Source organism: Rhinoraja longicauda, chromosome 3 (assembly GCF_053455715.1).
Source record: "Rhinoraja longicauda isolate Sanriku21f chromosome 3, sRhiLon1.1, whole genome shotgun sequence".
Lineage (NCBI taxonomy): Eukaryota > Metazoa > Chordata > Chondrichthyes > Rajiformes > Arhynchobatidae > Rhinoraja > Rhinoraja longicauda.
Window position 1 is genome coordinate 64,765,571 of NC_135955.1, and position 15,261 is coordinate 64,780,831.

Below are 15,261 nucleotides of genomic sequence, written 5' to 3' on the forward strand. Positions count from 1 at the left end.
GAGCGATTTTAAAGTTTAAAAATTACCTTTCTAACCTGTTTCTTAAAGGCCCTCAACGTGTGACATCACAATGGGACATGCACAACTTTAATTGTGCTTCCCCCCCCCCCCCCGAACAGCGCGGCACCAGAGACAAGAGAAAGAAGATGGCCACTGGCAGGACGGGGTCAGTGGCTCGATCTCCCCTTTCCTCTCCCCCCCTCGCCCCCGGGGCAGACTCCGAGCAGGAGGGAGATGGTCGCCCACCACTGCAGGCCAACAACTGAGTGTTTGCCATCATTCAAAATTTTGCATAGTGCTTAAAATATGAACCAGAAGTTCCCTGAAACCCAAACCCTTAACCCAAGAACAATTTCATTATTTTAAACCCAATATCATTTTTCAGTTATTAAAATCAGTAACTATTGTCAATAGTTCAACAGTGTTGGCGTATATGAAAAACAGGATTCATTGTCAGTGTCAATAAAGAAAGCCTATGCCCAACCTTTCACCATTGGCAAAAAGCAACCCAATGCCAGGAGAATTAGAGCAAAGTGACCCAGACAAAGCTCCCATTGTGTCCTGCCAATATTGCATTGTTCTACTTAAATTGATTAATTTTACTACTTGTTCTGCAGTGATAAAAAAATATGGTACTTCAGCAAATGCACTTGAATAATTTGTGTAAAAAGTGCATTAACTATGGATAGTCCACAATATTATATTGATTTACTTTACAATAACTACGATAAAATAGTCATACCTCCTCCTTGGATCCTTCAAACATCTTTGGATGAGACATTTTTAATTCAGCTCGTGGTGCAATGAGTGTTGGAGATACTGGGGTAATAGCAGGAGTTGGTTCTGGAGAATTTAAGTAATCTTTTTCGGGACTGTCAAGAGACACCTCTTCTGTAGCTTCTGAAAAACAATGCAGGGAGAGTTATTGGAAATATCACTGCTTGCTCGGATAAAATTCCATGGCAATTTCTAATATGCCAAGTTATGATCAGCAGAAATACCATTTTCTGAAGCTTAAATTTAAATCTCAATGTTTAAAGTCTATTGCCTCCCCAGCATCGCACCAACAATGGCCAAAACTGGAAGAGCAGCAAGCCCAGCTTACGCTTTTATATCTAGGAAGTGGATGGGAAGCCTTTGCCATCCTCCCATTGCAATAACACAGGTCATTCAGGAAACAAGACCACCTATTAGAGTCAGAGTCATAGAGTGATACCGTGTGGAAACAGGCCCTTCGACCCAACGTGCCCACACCGGCCAACATGTCCCAGCTGCACTAATCCCACCTGCCTGTGCTTTGTCCATATCCTTCCAAACCTGTCCTATGCATGTACCTGTCTAACTGTTTCTTAAATGTTGGAATAGTCCCAGCCTCAACTACATCTTCTGGCAGCTTGTTCCACCCTTTGAGTGAAAAAGGTATCCCTCAGATTCGTATTACATTTTTTCCCCTTCACCTTGAACCTATGTCCTCTGATCCTCGATTCCCCTACTCTGGGCAAGAGATTCTGTGCATCTACCCGATCTATTCCTCTCATGATTTTATATACAATTGTAAATTGTTACGCTAATGGAAGTTTACGCAAGTCGCCTATCACGCAAGTCGGGGAGTGTCTATACAATATAATTGGATCGAGTATAAAGCTTACACAAATGGGTAGCTGGGTCAACAGTAGCATTTTGTGCAACTTCAATTTGCGTCTGCGATTACTCAATTTTCAAAATTCCAAGTTTTGAGATTGACAGTGAGTCAACTTTGATTCTAAACCATAAACTGTACAACATTGACATTTGCTCTTTCACAGCAAGGACCAAAATGTTTATCAACTACAGTCTTAAATTTTAGACAAGACAATTTCACATGCAAATTACCCTTTTATTCATTTGTACCCGTTTGCTTACAAATTCTAAGGTACAGAGTGTTCAGATTTCTACGCTGACTATCTTACAAGCTTGTATTTGATAAGACATTACCAACAAGTATTTTTCAGGGTAATATTTGCAAATATTCAGATTTTTACAGTAACATACCTGTTAACATACAGTAACGATAAGACAACAATTTGGGAAACAACAGAATGGCAAGAGTGAAACAGAATCTAACATTCAAATAGAATGTCCAATTTAAACCAAACAAGCACACGCAAAAGCCATCAAAATCAGTTTTAGATATTATTATTCAGTGAAGCCATGAACAAGACTTATAACTAAACATCAAAGCATCTGGTTTGTAGGAATTATGACAAAAATGATCTAATCCTTAGTTGATTAACAATATGACATGTAAAACCTACAATTTGGGGATTAAGCCAAAGCAATAACTTATATATACTAAGTGGGTGCATTATCTTACTGCACGTTTTTTAATAAATTGTCCAAAATAGATTTCCCATAAGAAACTAAAGTGTCCATTTCAGCACGTTTGATTAACTGAAGCATAAATTAAGAGACAGAACTAGAGACTCAGTGTATCAGGCATTTAGGGAACAGTCTGGAATGACAAGTATAATCATTGCATAATTTTTTGGGCAACAAGCTCCAGAACCATCAAAAGTATCATGTTGCTAACAATCTCCCAAAAAAGCAAATATTTGAATACATGTGGACAAGGGTAATGCGATTACTTCCACACTTGCAAGTTATAAAGTGACATTGCAGGACAATTCTCAATAAGTGGATTCAGTTCTCAGAACCAATTCCAAACTCACTTTGCACTGCTACCATCAGGAAGATGATGCAGAAGCCCAAGAACCTTGACCTTCAGGTTCAAGAACAGTTGCTTTCCATCAAGTTCTTGAATTACCCTGCACAACCCTCTCTCAGCACCACATCATATAACATATAACAACTACAGCATGGAAACAGGCCTGTCCGGCCCTACCAGTCCACGCCGACCATTCTCCCTGACCTAGTCTCATCTACCTGCACTCAGACCATAACCCTCCAATCCCCTCCTATCCATATACCTATCCAATTTACTCTTAAATAATAAAATCGAGCCAGCCTCCACCACTTCCACCGGAAGCCCATTCCATACAGCCACAACCCTCTGAGTAAAGAAGTTCCCCCTCATGTTACCCCTAAACATTTGTCCCTCAATTCTGAAGCTATGTCCCCTTGTTGGAATCTTCCCCACTCTCAAAGGGAAAAGCCTACCCACGTCAACTCTGTCCGTCCCTCTCAAAATTTTAAAAACCTCTATCAAGTCCCCCCTCAACCTTCTACGCTCCAAAGAATAAAGACCCAACCTATTCAACCTCTCTCTGTAGCCTAAGTGCTGAAACCCAGGCAACATTCTAGTAAATCTCCTCTGTACCCTCTCCATTTTGTCGACATCCTTCCTATAATTTGGCGACCAGAACTGCACACCATACTCCAGATTCGGCCTCACCAATGCCCTGTACAATTTCAACATTACATCCCAACTTCTATACTCGATGCTCTGATTTATAAAGGCAAGCATACCAAACGCCTTCTTCACCACCCTATCCACATGAGATTCCACCTTCAGGGAACAATGCACAGTTATTCCCAGATCCCTCTGTTCCACTGCATTCCTCAATTCCCTACCATTTACCCTGTACGTCCTATTTTGATTTGTCCTACCAAAATGCAGCACCTCACACTTATCAGCATTAAACTCCATCTGCCATCTTTCAGCCCACCCTTCCAAAAGGCCCAAGTCTCTCTGTAGACTTTGAAAATCTACCTCACTATCAACTACTCCACCTATCTTAGTATCATCTGCATATTTACTAATCCAATTTGCCACACCATCATCCAGATCATTAATGTAAATGACAAACAACAGTGGACCCAACACAGATCCTTGGGGCACTCCACTAGACACTGGCCTCCAACCTGACATACAATTGTCAACCATTACCCTCTGGTATCTCCCATTCAGCCATTGTTGAATCCATCTTGCAACCTCACTATTAATACCCAACGATTTAACCTTCTTAATCAACCTTCCATGTGGAACCATGTCAAATGCCTTACTGAAGTCCATATAGACAACATCCACAGCCTTGCCTTTATCAATTTCCCTGGTAACCTCTTCAAAAAAATTCAAGAAGATTAGTCAAACATGACCTTCCAGGCACAAATCCATGTTGACTGTTTCTAATCAGGCCTTGATTATCCAAATAATTATATATATTGTCCCTAAGTATCTTTTCCATTAATTTTCCCACCACAGACGTCAAACTAATAGGTCTATAATTGCTAGGTTTACGTTTAGAACCTTTTTTAAACAAAGGCACAACATGCGCAATGCGCCAATCTTCCGGCACCATCCCTGTTTCTAATGACGTTTGAAATATTTCCGTCATAGCCCCTGCTATTTCTGCACTAACTTCCCTCAATGTCCTAGGGAATATCCTATCAGGACCTGGAGACTTATCCACTTTTATATTCTTCAAAAGTGTCCGTACCTCCTCTTCTTTAATCCTCCTAATTTCCATCACTACTCTACTTGTTTCGCTTACCTCACATAATTCAATATCCTTCTCCTCGGTAAATACCGAAGAAAAGAAATTGTTTAATATCTCCCCCATTTCTTCCGGCTCAGCACATAGCTGTCCACTCTGACTCTCTAATGGACCAATTTTATCCCTCACTATCCTTTTGCTATTGACATATCTGTAGAATCCCTTGGGGTTTACTTTTACATTACTTGCCAAAGCAGCCTCATATCTTTTTTTCGCTTTTCTAATTTCCTTTTTAAGATTCCTTTTACATTCTTTATATTCCTCAAAAACCTCATTTACTCCCTGCCGCTTATATTTATTGTATATCTCCCTCTTTTTCCGAACCAAGTGTCCAATTTCCCTGGAAAACCACGGCTCTTTCAAATTATTATTCTTTCCTTTCCACCGAACAGGGACATAAAGACTCTGTACTCTCAAAATTTCACCTTTAAATATCCTCCATTTCTCTATTATATCCTTTTCATAAAACAACAATTTCCATTTCACTCCTTTTAAATCCTTTCTCATCTCCTCAAAATTAGCCTTTCTCCAATCCAAAATCTCAACCCTTTGTACTACGGTTGCTCTATGTGCTTTGGTTTTTGCACCATCATGATCTAGTACACCTAGAGTAACTGAATTTATTGTATATTTGTTGCTGTGTCTAATGTGCCTGTAAAGTTGCAGCAAGAATTTCATTGTTCCTGTCAACCTGCAGTGCATATGGAAAAAAAAAACATACTTGACTCGAACTTCTCTGCTCATGTTGCTAAAACTCTTACACGCTCATTTCCTCTGGAAATAATTCTGTGCATTCTTGGCCAACCTCCCACTTTCAGGCCTTAGTAAACTGAAGATTTAGTTAAAAAAATTCTCGTCCCAACCTATATAGCCCATTTATCTTTCCTTGCAGAGCCATCATCTCCCAATTAAGCAACAGCTCAATTATTTTCCAAATTTACCCATGGTCCCCTCCTCTCCAACATGAGCTATAATCTTCAACATGCTTTCAAACCTAACCATCCCAATATGGACACACCGGACCATACCTTTGCACTTGGTCCCAAGTTACAAATCAAAAACGCAGGACAAGTCATGTTGGGTACATGTTCTGTTCCCAACATGACATTTGGAGGCACTGATAACAAGCACATAAATTCTGCACCTCAGGCTCTGAGTGCAACCACAAAAAGGAGGAAACTGCACGTGAACTAACACAAACTCATACTGGAGACCACTAGACATGCCAAAAACAGACAACAAAAAAAACTGCAGCAGTCTTACCAGCAAAGAGGTCTTCGTGGTCATCGTCCACTAAAACTTCCGATTTGGGACCATTTGACTTTACACTTATATCTTCGGCTGGAAGACTTGCAGGATCAGGTGAAGAAGGACTAGACTGAAAGAGCAACATATCAGCAAATTTATTCTGGCATTAAAGTTGAAAACATCAGTTTTTTAAAAAATGACCTTAATGCAGACTTCAGAAAAAACAATCTTTCATCAAATGAGTACAAAGGAAGTTTTGCTAATTATGGTTTATTCACACTTATACAATGAGCCAGGAAATCCCAATCATTATCCTTGTACATGGCAAAATGTGAAACACATATTTTAGAGATTTTAATCTTGCACCCAAAACTCATTGGCATCCTGGCTAAGATTATAAGAACACAATACAGTAATGTTTGCTTGATAGCTTGTGTAAAGAGACAAATTTAAATACATATGCCGGAAGTTTCAAACAACTATTATCACTTTCTGCTCCTTTGACTATCTGTGAAGATGGTTTAGTTTAGAGAACAGCGCGGAAACAGGCCCTTCGGCCCACCGAGTCTGCACCGACTAGCAAACCCCGCACATTAACGCTATCCTACACATTAGGGACAATTTAGATTCATACCAAGCCAATTAACCTATCAACCTGTACGTCTTTGGAGTGTGGGAGGAAACTGAAGATCGGAGAAAGCCCACGCAGGTCACGGGGAGATCATACAAGCTCCGTATAGGTAAGCACCCATCATCAGGATCGTACCTGGGTCTTTGGTGCTGAAAGGCAGCAACTCTACCGCTGCGCCACCGAGCAGCACTAAGGAGAACTACTTATTTTCTAGGGTGAACAAGCCTAGGGCCATCATGGGAACCATAGACACCACACTTAGTTTAAGGTTTTAGTGCTCCATCTGTTTTGCTAAGATGTTTCATGCTCACAGACACAAGGTTCCGAGTACAACCCTTGAGGCTCATGGGCCAGAGACTAGCTTAGTTGTGGAGTTATTGTTTAGGAGATGGTTTGCATGCCAGATTGAACCAAATACAAACAAGCAGCCAATATCTGAGATGATAAAAAATTCCGTCACTCCCAGCTGATGGGCTGTGAGTTACAAACCTCATGTCTACTCCTCACATTAACTTGCTGCTCCAAATATTCTGCACTTGAACTTTTTAAATTCTTCAACTTTGCACGTCAAGCATGTGGTAAATTGTTTGCCCCCACAAGCAACACTTAAAATGAGTTATTATCCACCTTTGTAATTTGTCCAAATCTCAAATTGAAATAAATTTGTCGAGTTAAAATGTACCACAACATACTCCGAAATTGGTTGCACATCCAAGTTGTTTATCTGTAATGGATCATTGCAGCTGCCCCATGAGTCTATTTTGTCTACTCTAATTAGTTTCAAGCTCGAACACCAAACATTAGTGATTAACATTCCTTAGTTTTTTAAAAACCCATCTTGAAGCAAATACAAAAACCACTAATACATATGTTCAGTTGGAGAAAAAAAATGTTTGATTGTTGCACAGCATAAAGACAATATAATTTTAAGGATAGGTATCAGGAATATCCCAGAAAAAAAGATCCACAACAGAAAAGTAAGAATACTGGGAAAAACATCACATTCTGAGGAAAACACAAGCTAATTACACAAGATAGACACAAAATGCTGGAGTAACTCAGCGGGACAGGCAGCATCATTGGATAGAAGGAAGGTGTGACGTTTCAGGTCAAGAATCTTCTTCAGACCGAGTCAGGGGAGAGGGAGACACAGAGATATGGAAGGATACGGTGTGAAAACGAGATACCAACGGGGACGAAGCTCAAGGAAGATGTAAAATAGATCATTGTTAACTGGGGAAAGGTATATAAAGATTAAATTTAAATTTAAAAGGACAGTCAGACTGGTTGGAACACCAGGATGGGGAAGGATGGAGAGAGATGGAAAGCAAGGGTTACTTGACGCAAGAGAAATCAATATTCATACTGCTGGGAAGATAAAGCAGGAATAATAACCCAATTATAAAATCAAGTATGACTATATAAAGTTTGGAACTGTATACTATGCTTGCAACTGTTGAATCAATAGAGCGACTCTAACATTTGATGGACTGCTTCAGTTCCAAAGCTCAAGTTATACTATGTACTTGTGGGAAAATATGTCTTTTTTTAAACAAACAACGCTCTTTTGTTACCAAACTGAAGTGTATTGGAGATAGAATGTTGATGCATGAATTGCATCAAGTACTTTCTCAACATACACATTATGTTAAACGACAGTAAAACTCTCTCCAAATCGACTGCAACATGACTTAGCCTTTGTAGAAACAGGTTGCTAGAGTGATATTGCCATAAATAGACTCAGCAAAACACCTGTGCCTATATTCAAGGTAGATGTGCAACAGCAGCATTTGACTTGCAGTTGAAACTGTTACTGAATTAATATTATAATCCCTCCCTCCCCCGCACCCCTGTCAAATCTACATGCTGACTGGTGTCTTTCAATAGTTTCAACACAAAACATTTACTACTTGAGGTTTAAAACCTCCAAGGACCAAGAGAACCAACTAAAGGTATCACAAAATACTGGGGTAACTCAGCGGGACAGGCAGCATCTCTGGAAAGAAGGAGTCGGAGACCCTTCTTCAGACCGAGGTCTCCAACAAGAGAACTAACCACATCTCAGCCACTCAAAAGTACTGGGGAGGACTGTACTTTGCAAGATCAGGCACACAAATAAGTCGTCAGCAGATAGTCCATCTTAGCAAGAGTAGGCACAAAGAGTAAGCAAATTTAAAATCAATTTACAAAAGAAATAATTTAAACAACTGTACACAAAATGTAAAATATAGACTACAACATTCAAGTATTTTTGGTTGTGTATCAGTTGTTGCCATATTTCTCTGGGATGATTCCAAACTTCAGATCTGCTCAAGACTGAAGCAATACAATTAACAAAATTGTTGATGCTAACATAATTGCTTGTGGTGATTGTAAACCAGCTGTGATCCAAACATTGCAAAATTGAAATTAAGTTTTTTTTTAAAAGCAAATAAAACAACTTTTAGAAGTGTTGCCAAAATAGCTCATGGGTTGCTACCTAATGACTTGTTCCAAGTTTCTCACTTCCCCGCAGAAGATTTAAAATGAAGCTGCCAATTACACCTCAAAGTAACTACCTTGACAGGATTTTGTATGACATTTCAAACTTGGATTTACTCAAAAGGTTTATTGAACCCTCATCCTGATGGATTTATTTTAACAAATTGAGAGAATACATCAAACTGGTGTCAGATTAGGAAAAAGGGAAGTGCAACAAGACCTGGGTAGCCTTGCACACCAGTCACTGAAAGTAAACATGCAGGTACAGCAGGCAGTGAAGAAAGCTAATGGCATATTGGCCTTCATAACGAGAGGATTTGAGTATAGGAGTAGAGGTTCTTCTGCAGTTGTATGGTGAGACCACATCTGGAGTATTGTGTGCAGTTTTGGTCTCCTAATTTGAGGAAGGACATCCTTGCTATTGAGGCAGTGCAGCGTAGGTTCACGAGGTTAATCTCCGAGATGGCGGGGCTGTCTTATGAGGAAAGATTGGAAAGACTGGAATTTAGAAGGATGAGAGGAGATCTTATAGAAACATATAAAATTATAAAAGGACTGGACAAGCTAGATGCAGGAAAAATGTTCCCAATGTTGGGAGTCCAGAACCAGGGGCCACAGTCTGAGAATAAAGGGGAGGCCATTTAAAACTGAGATGAGAAAAAACTTTTTCACCCAGAGAGTTGTGAATTTGTGGAATTCACTGCCACAGAAGAGAGTTAAAAAGAGAGTTAGATAGAGCTCTAGGGGAATCAAGGGAGATGGCAGGCACGGGTTACTGATTATGGATGATCTGCCATGATCACAATGAATGGCAGTGCTGGCTCGAAGGGCCAAATAGCCTCCTCTTGCACCTATTTTCTATGTTTTTAAACTGTGTTTGTGGACATATATAGGCTTATGATTACGAATTAGGGTTTACTCTAGTCTCTACTGTACAAACAGTACTGATTTTTATGTAAGCTGGCGTCCCGAGTGAGTAGTTAGCGATTGCTCTTGTTGACAGAAAGTAAACGCTGAATCAGCTGGCCAGTGCAACTTCCTCAGGGCAAGTTCACCGCGTTCACTTTTTTTGGGGATTAAATTGTCATTTTTTGAGAGTGAATCCAACATCAGTGGAAGCGGCGCGGTGGGCAGCAACACCGTACCACCTACATCGTTACATCATCAGCGCGCAAGAGGAGTCGATCCCAACGAGACCCCGTCAACCAGAAACAAAACTCGGAGAGAGAGAAATAATTTAGTAAATGTACAGCACTTCACTGGCGGCCTGGCATGGCCTGGCCACCCTGCCCGTCGCCCCCGCATTCACCTCCAAGGTGCTGGTGGTGCTGATGAACAGATCCTCGCTGACCTCCAGCTCCCTGAACTCGGCGGCGTCTTCCTCCTCCTCCTCTCCCTCCAGGTCCCCGTCTCCAAACGGAGGAGGCTCTCTCTCCGCCGCCATCTTCTCCGTCGCGATCGCAGCCGCGAGTCACGTGATCCGCACCCTCCCCGCACGCATTGACGTCGCTGCGCATGCACGTACGCTCGCTCGCCCGCCCAGGCCGCCGGGCCACGTGACGGGCGGACAAAGGGCAGCTTGTGATGTTGCAATTGGTGTCGCCCTGCTCTCTGAGACAGTGTCACTGTTGTGCTCAGCAATCCAATCGAGCAAAAACATGCTTGTGCCCAAAAGAGAATGCAAGTGTGGGTGGATAGTTTGTACATCATTACTCACGAGTCCCAGAAAAACTGCATGATCTGTGTTTCAGACTGGCCAGACTCCCACTGTTTCTGGCAAAATAAGCCTCGTGGTTGGTTCAACTCCTGCAAAACTCTCTTTACAAGTTCAAACGAGTTCACGTTATCGGAGTGGAATTAGGCCATTCGGCCCATCGAGTCTACTCCACCATTCCATTATGGCTGATCTCTGCCTCCTAATCCCATTTTCCTGCCATTCTCCCAAATATCCGCTGACTTAGCCTTCACAGCCCTCTGTGGCAATGAGTTCCACAGATTAACTACCCTCTGACGAAAGAAGTTCCTCCTCACCTCCTTTCTAAAAGAGCGCCCTTTAATTCTGAGGCTATGATCTCTGGTCCTAGACTGCCCCACCAGTGGAAACATCCTTTCCACATGCACTCTCTGCCTTTCATTATTCTGCAAGTTTCAATGAGGTCCCCCCTTAACCTCTAAACTCCAGTGAGTAGAGGCCCTGTGCTGCCAAATGCTCATCACATGCTAACCCACTCATTCCTGCAATCATTTATGTAAACCTTTTCGGAACCACCACATCCTTCCTCAAATATGGGGCACAAATTTTCTCACAGTACGTTGCCAATGCATGTTCAGCTTTAACTATCAACAGGATGGCAATAACCAATGAAATGTCATTGACCTGGAACCTTAACTCTGTTTTCCACTTGACAGATGCTGTTTGACCTGAATATTTCCAGCACATTTCTAATTTTATGTTGGCAAGAATAAATTCTACATAAACAACTAAAGTTTGACACCGAAGATAGACACAAAATGTTGGAGTAACTCAGTGGGACAGGGAGCATCTCTGGAGAGAAGGAATGGGTGATGTTTTGGGTTGAGATCCTTCTTCAGACTGAGAGTCAGGGGAACGGGAGTCTAGAGGTATGGAGGGGTAAGGTGTCTAAACAGATCAAAGCAGACAATGCTAAGGAAATGTAAAATGGCTCATTGTTAGCTGAGATGAAGGTGACAAGGAGACATACAATCAATAAAATTAATCAGACAGTGAAACAAGTCGGAGAACTCTGGTGGGGAGGGACAAAGAGGGTTACTTGAAATTAGAGAAATCAATATCCATCCCTCCCTTACCCAAGTCGCACCAGATTCTCATTCTCACCTAGCAAAAAGCTGGCTTGTAAGCTGCCCAAGCAAAATATGAGATGCTGTTTCTCCAATTCGCGCTGGGCCTCAGTCTGACTGGAGGTGACCCAGGACAGAAAGGGAAGAAGAGTTACAGTGTTTAGCAACAGGGAGATCACTTAGGCCTAGGCAGACTGAGCGGAGGTGTTCAGTGAAACGATCGCTGAGCCTGCGTTTAGTCTCGCCGATATATACGAGTCTACACCTGGAACAATGGAGACAGTAGATGAATTCCTTCAAACCACATCTGCAGTGCATTATCGATGCCTACCTGGTCTCAGTTCTGTCCAGAGGTGAAATTAAGCTGGTGCATGTATCAGGAAGAAAGTGGTTGAACGCATGTTTCCAATGCGACTGTACTGCTACGAAATTTACATGACCATACATTGAAATTTTCAATGTAGTCCTCTCTATACTTCTCCAAGCTTGGTCTATTGCCTATCCCCAATTTAATTTGCTGCATTAACTAATACGACATCCTGACTTGGAAATACATCACTATTCCTTCATCATTGCTGGATCTCATTGCTGAAACCCCCTACTGAACTGCTCAGTGGCAATACCACCACCCAAAGACACAAACTGAGAGGTTTGGCTTACAACCCAGTGGTATGAATATTGATTTCTCTAACTTCAAGTAACCCCTGCATTCCTGCGCTCTCCATCCCTCCTCAAGTCGCACCAGATTCTCGTTCTCACCTAGCAAACAGCTAACAATGACCTGTTTCCTTTATCATCGTTACTATTTTGGATATCTTTCATTCATTTGTTCAATATCCCTGTACATCACCGTTTATATCTCTCATTTCCCTTTCCCCTGGCTTTGGTCTGAAGAAGGGTCTCGACCCGAAATGTCATCCATTCCTTCTCTCCAGAGATGCTGCCTGTCCCTCTGACTTACTCCAGCATTTTTGCCTATCTTCGGTTTGGCCAGGGGGTTAAGTAAATGTAAGCAGACTACATGAATGTGTATGGGCATGGCAGGTGAAACACAATGCGGAGAAAATGTGAGATTATCCACTGTGGTAGAAAATATTTTAAAAACCAGAATATTAAAAGATGTTGGTGTTCAGAGGGACCAGGACGCCTGTATACGAATCATTAGAAGTTAACATACTGGCACAGCAAGGAATTAAGAAAATCAAATAGAACGTAGGAATTCAAGTACAAAACTATAGGCAACCCCTGTGTTACACCCATCCAAGTTATGGAGATTCCCCCTTTTATCATTCACAAAACATTCTCCAAAAAATTGAGATACAGAATAAAATTTGCTCTTAAATAATTTATATGAGAAAAAGTAAACAAACATGATTTATTTTTTTAACCCTCATTACTGCATGCATGCACAAATGACGCAAACCGGCAAATATATAATTTCAATACCAAAAACACTGAAAAGTATTTTCAATTGAGATAATGAGATGGAAGAAATACAATTACGTTGCTTTGGATTTATATACCATTTATTTAATGAGCAATCTTAATTTACAAATGAGATAGAAAACAGAAACAGATGTGACTCCAGGCACAGTAACATTGTACCTGTTATGCTTACAATTTAAATATATCTTGATAGCTTGCCACCTCCCTGTTTGGACACATGTAATAATCTATCAATTATTCTTTAACCTACTATTTTTCTATTGCAAAAATACCTTTTCAAGGGAATGCTTTATTCTGAGGAAGCTAAATTATTGAGCTAACTTTGTTATTATATTGAGCCTACATTGCATGGAAATATGAAATCATCTCATTAACTATTTTTGTGTGTTCCCAATGCATAATTTGTGTCATGCTGGGATTGTAAGGATTTTAATTGGTAGCCAATGTCATTAAAAGCTGCACGTTGAGCTTCAAGTAATAATACTTGAAAATAGAACTTTTGGACAGGTTGCCTTTGAAAGCCCAAGTACCGTAAGCATTTTATGTAAAGATATTCTGACAGAAAGGAGACCCCAGAAATAAATATTTATTAATTTCAATATACCAGTTGCACAATTGAAATTGCTGTAATTAATTTAAGCAGAAATTATCTGAGATATATCCAGCAGTCCGTCTAGTTTCCGAGTTGTAGATTGATAATGTTGTTGGGAGGGCAAAAATGAAATGAGGATGTATTTTGGTCATTAACAGCTTCAAGTTGTCCCTGTAATTAAGCAGAGGCATCTTATTATTATAATGCAGGGCCTGCTGATTCAGAAAGTTAGCTAATTGTGAAAATGCACATCCATTTTTTTAATAAACAATCAAACCTAAAACCGACTGATAGCATGTGTTCAGCAGTAGAATTACCCAGACAAAACTCAAAGGAATATTTACAATCCCAATAATTCTGGATATGCAACTTAGGATCATCTTGATGTCATGAAATAACATGGCAGTGATGCAGAGAGTGAATAATTAAGGGTTAATTTAATATTTATTTAGTGTGGAGTTTGAATAGAATTATAAAGAATTACATTGAATTTACAACACAGAAAGAGACTATTTGACTCAATTGTTTTGTACCAATCTTTTATCGTTCACCATTTTCCTCACCCACTTAATTGTTCCCATTAATTGTTCAATTGCATTTGGCCATTAGTACATCATTTATATTTTCAGATTGAGAAATATAGGGAGATATTTAGATATACAACTAAAAATGTGCTCAGGCAAGTTGGTTATGAGGAGCATCTTAAAGCAAGCAAACAGTTGCAATGGACTACGATAGAGAGGGAATATCGAGACCATGCAATGACTTGAAACCAACTCTGATCGTTTTAAAATTGAGGCCTGGTTAACCAGCAGCCAATTCCCTTGTTTGGCAGGAACAAGGGAATTAAATGAGTTTCAGTTCTGTTTTCTCTATCTATTTCAAAAATTTGCAGCTGCTGTCACTTAGCAGGAACTTATCTTAGGCAACACCCTTCCAGCTACTCAGACAAGATGCTACTTTATGATTGAAGGGAGTAGAATTGGGAGAGTGCTTCCAGGTTATCAGAGGGAACTGGACAGGGTGGTAAAGAACTGCATTTCCAGAAAGCAGGTTCTTTATGCAAGAGACTCACAGAGACCCTTCAGGAGTACAACCAGTCTTGTTTGGCAGGAGCCAGTCAGGAAGATGTCTCTAAGGAAGAGTGTTGCACAAGTGCTGTCTTCAATTCAAGCAAATCCTGGTGCCTGTCCCTCCTATTGTTGTGAATAAATAAAAACTTATTTTTCAGATTAGTGAGTTTGAAAATGATGCTGGAGGTGAAACTTCATCAATGCACCATTGATGGTACAGTTTAGGGCAATTTTACAGTGCCAAGAATCCATTGAAAAATCAACGGTTACACTTTCTGACTGAATTCAGCCTATTTTCAACCGTGCGTCACGATTTTTTATGCAAAACAATTTCAGGGATAATATTTTTTGGATAATCTGTTGGAGTCACAGGCTTCAGTCTGTGGCAGAGAGAATGAAGCTTTTCTTTGGAAATAAAAAATGAATCTGCGATGCACTAGCTGTAAGACTAATGGAGTGGAACCAAGTTCTGTCATA

At 40.5% G+C, this 15,261-nt stretch overlaps 2 protein-coding genes across 2 annotated transcripts in view; both read right to left on the reverse strand.

Annotated features, from left to right (window-relative positions):
- The window catches only part of snx2 (sorting nexin 2), a 36,406-nt gene extending 26,058 nt beyond the window's left edge, over positions 1 to 10,348 (reverse strand). Inside the window, exons 1-3 of the mRNA XM_078396288.1 lie at positions 10,163 to 10,348; positions 5,757 to 5,871; positions 743 to 900 (exon numbers count right to left, since the gene is read on the reverse strand). Coding sequence (XP_078252414.1) covers positions 743 to 900; positions 5,757 to 5,871; positions 10,163 to 10,297 — 408 coding nt within the window. The 5' untranslated portion in view covers positions 10,298 to 10,348. The remainder of the gene's footprint in view (positions 1 to 742; positions 901 to 5,756; positions 5,872 to 10,162) is intronic.
- A 2,869-nt stretch (positions 10,349 to 13,217) lies between these two features.
- The window catches only part of LOC144592053 (uncharacterized), a 171,285-nt gene continuing 169,241 nt past the window's right edge, over positions 13,218 to 15,261 (reverse strand). Inside the window, exon 19 of the mRNA XM_078396293.1 lies at positions 13,218 to 13,882. Coding sequence (XP_078252419.1) covers positions 13,872 to 13,882 — 11 coding nt within the window. The 3' untranslated portion in view covers positions 13,218 to 13,871. The remainder of the gene's footprint in view (positions 13,883 to 15,261) is intronic.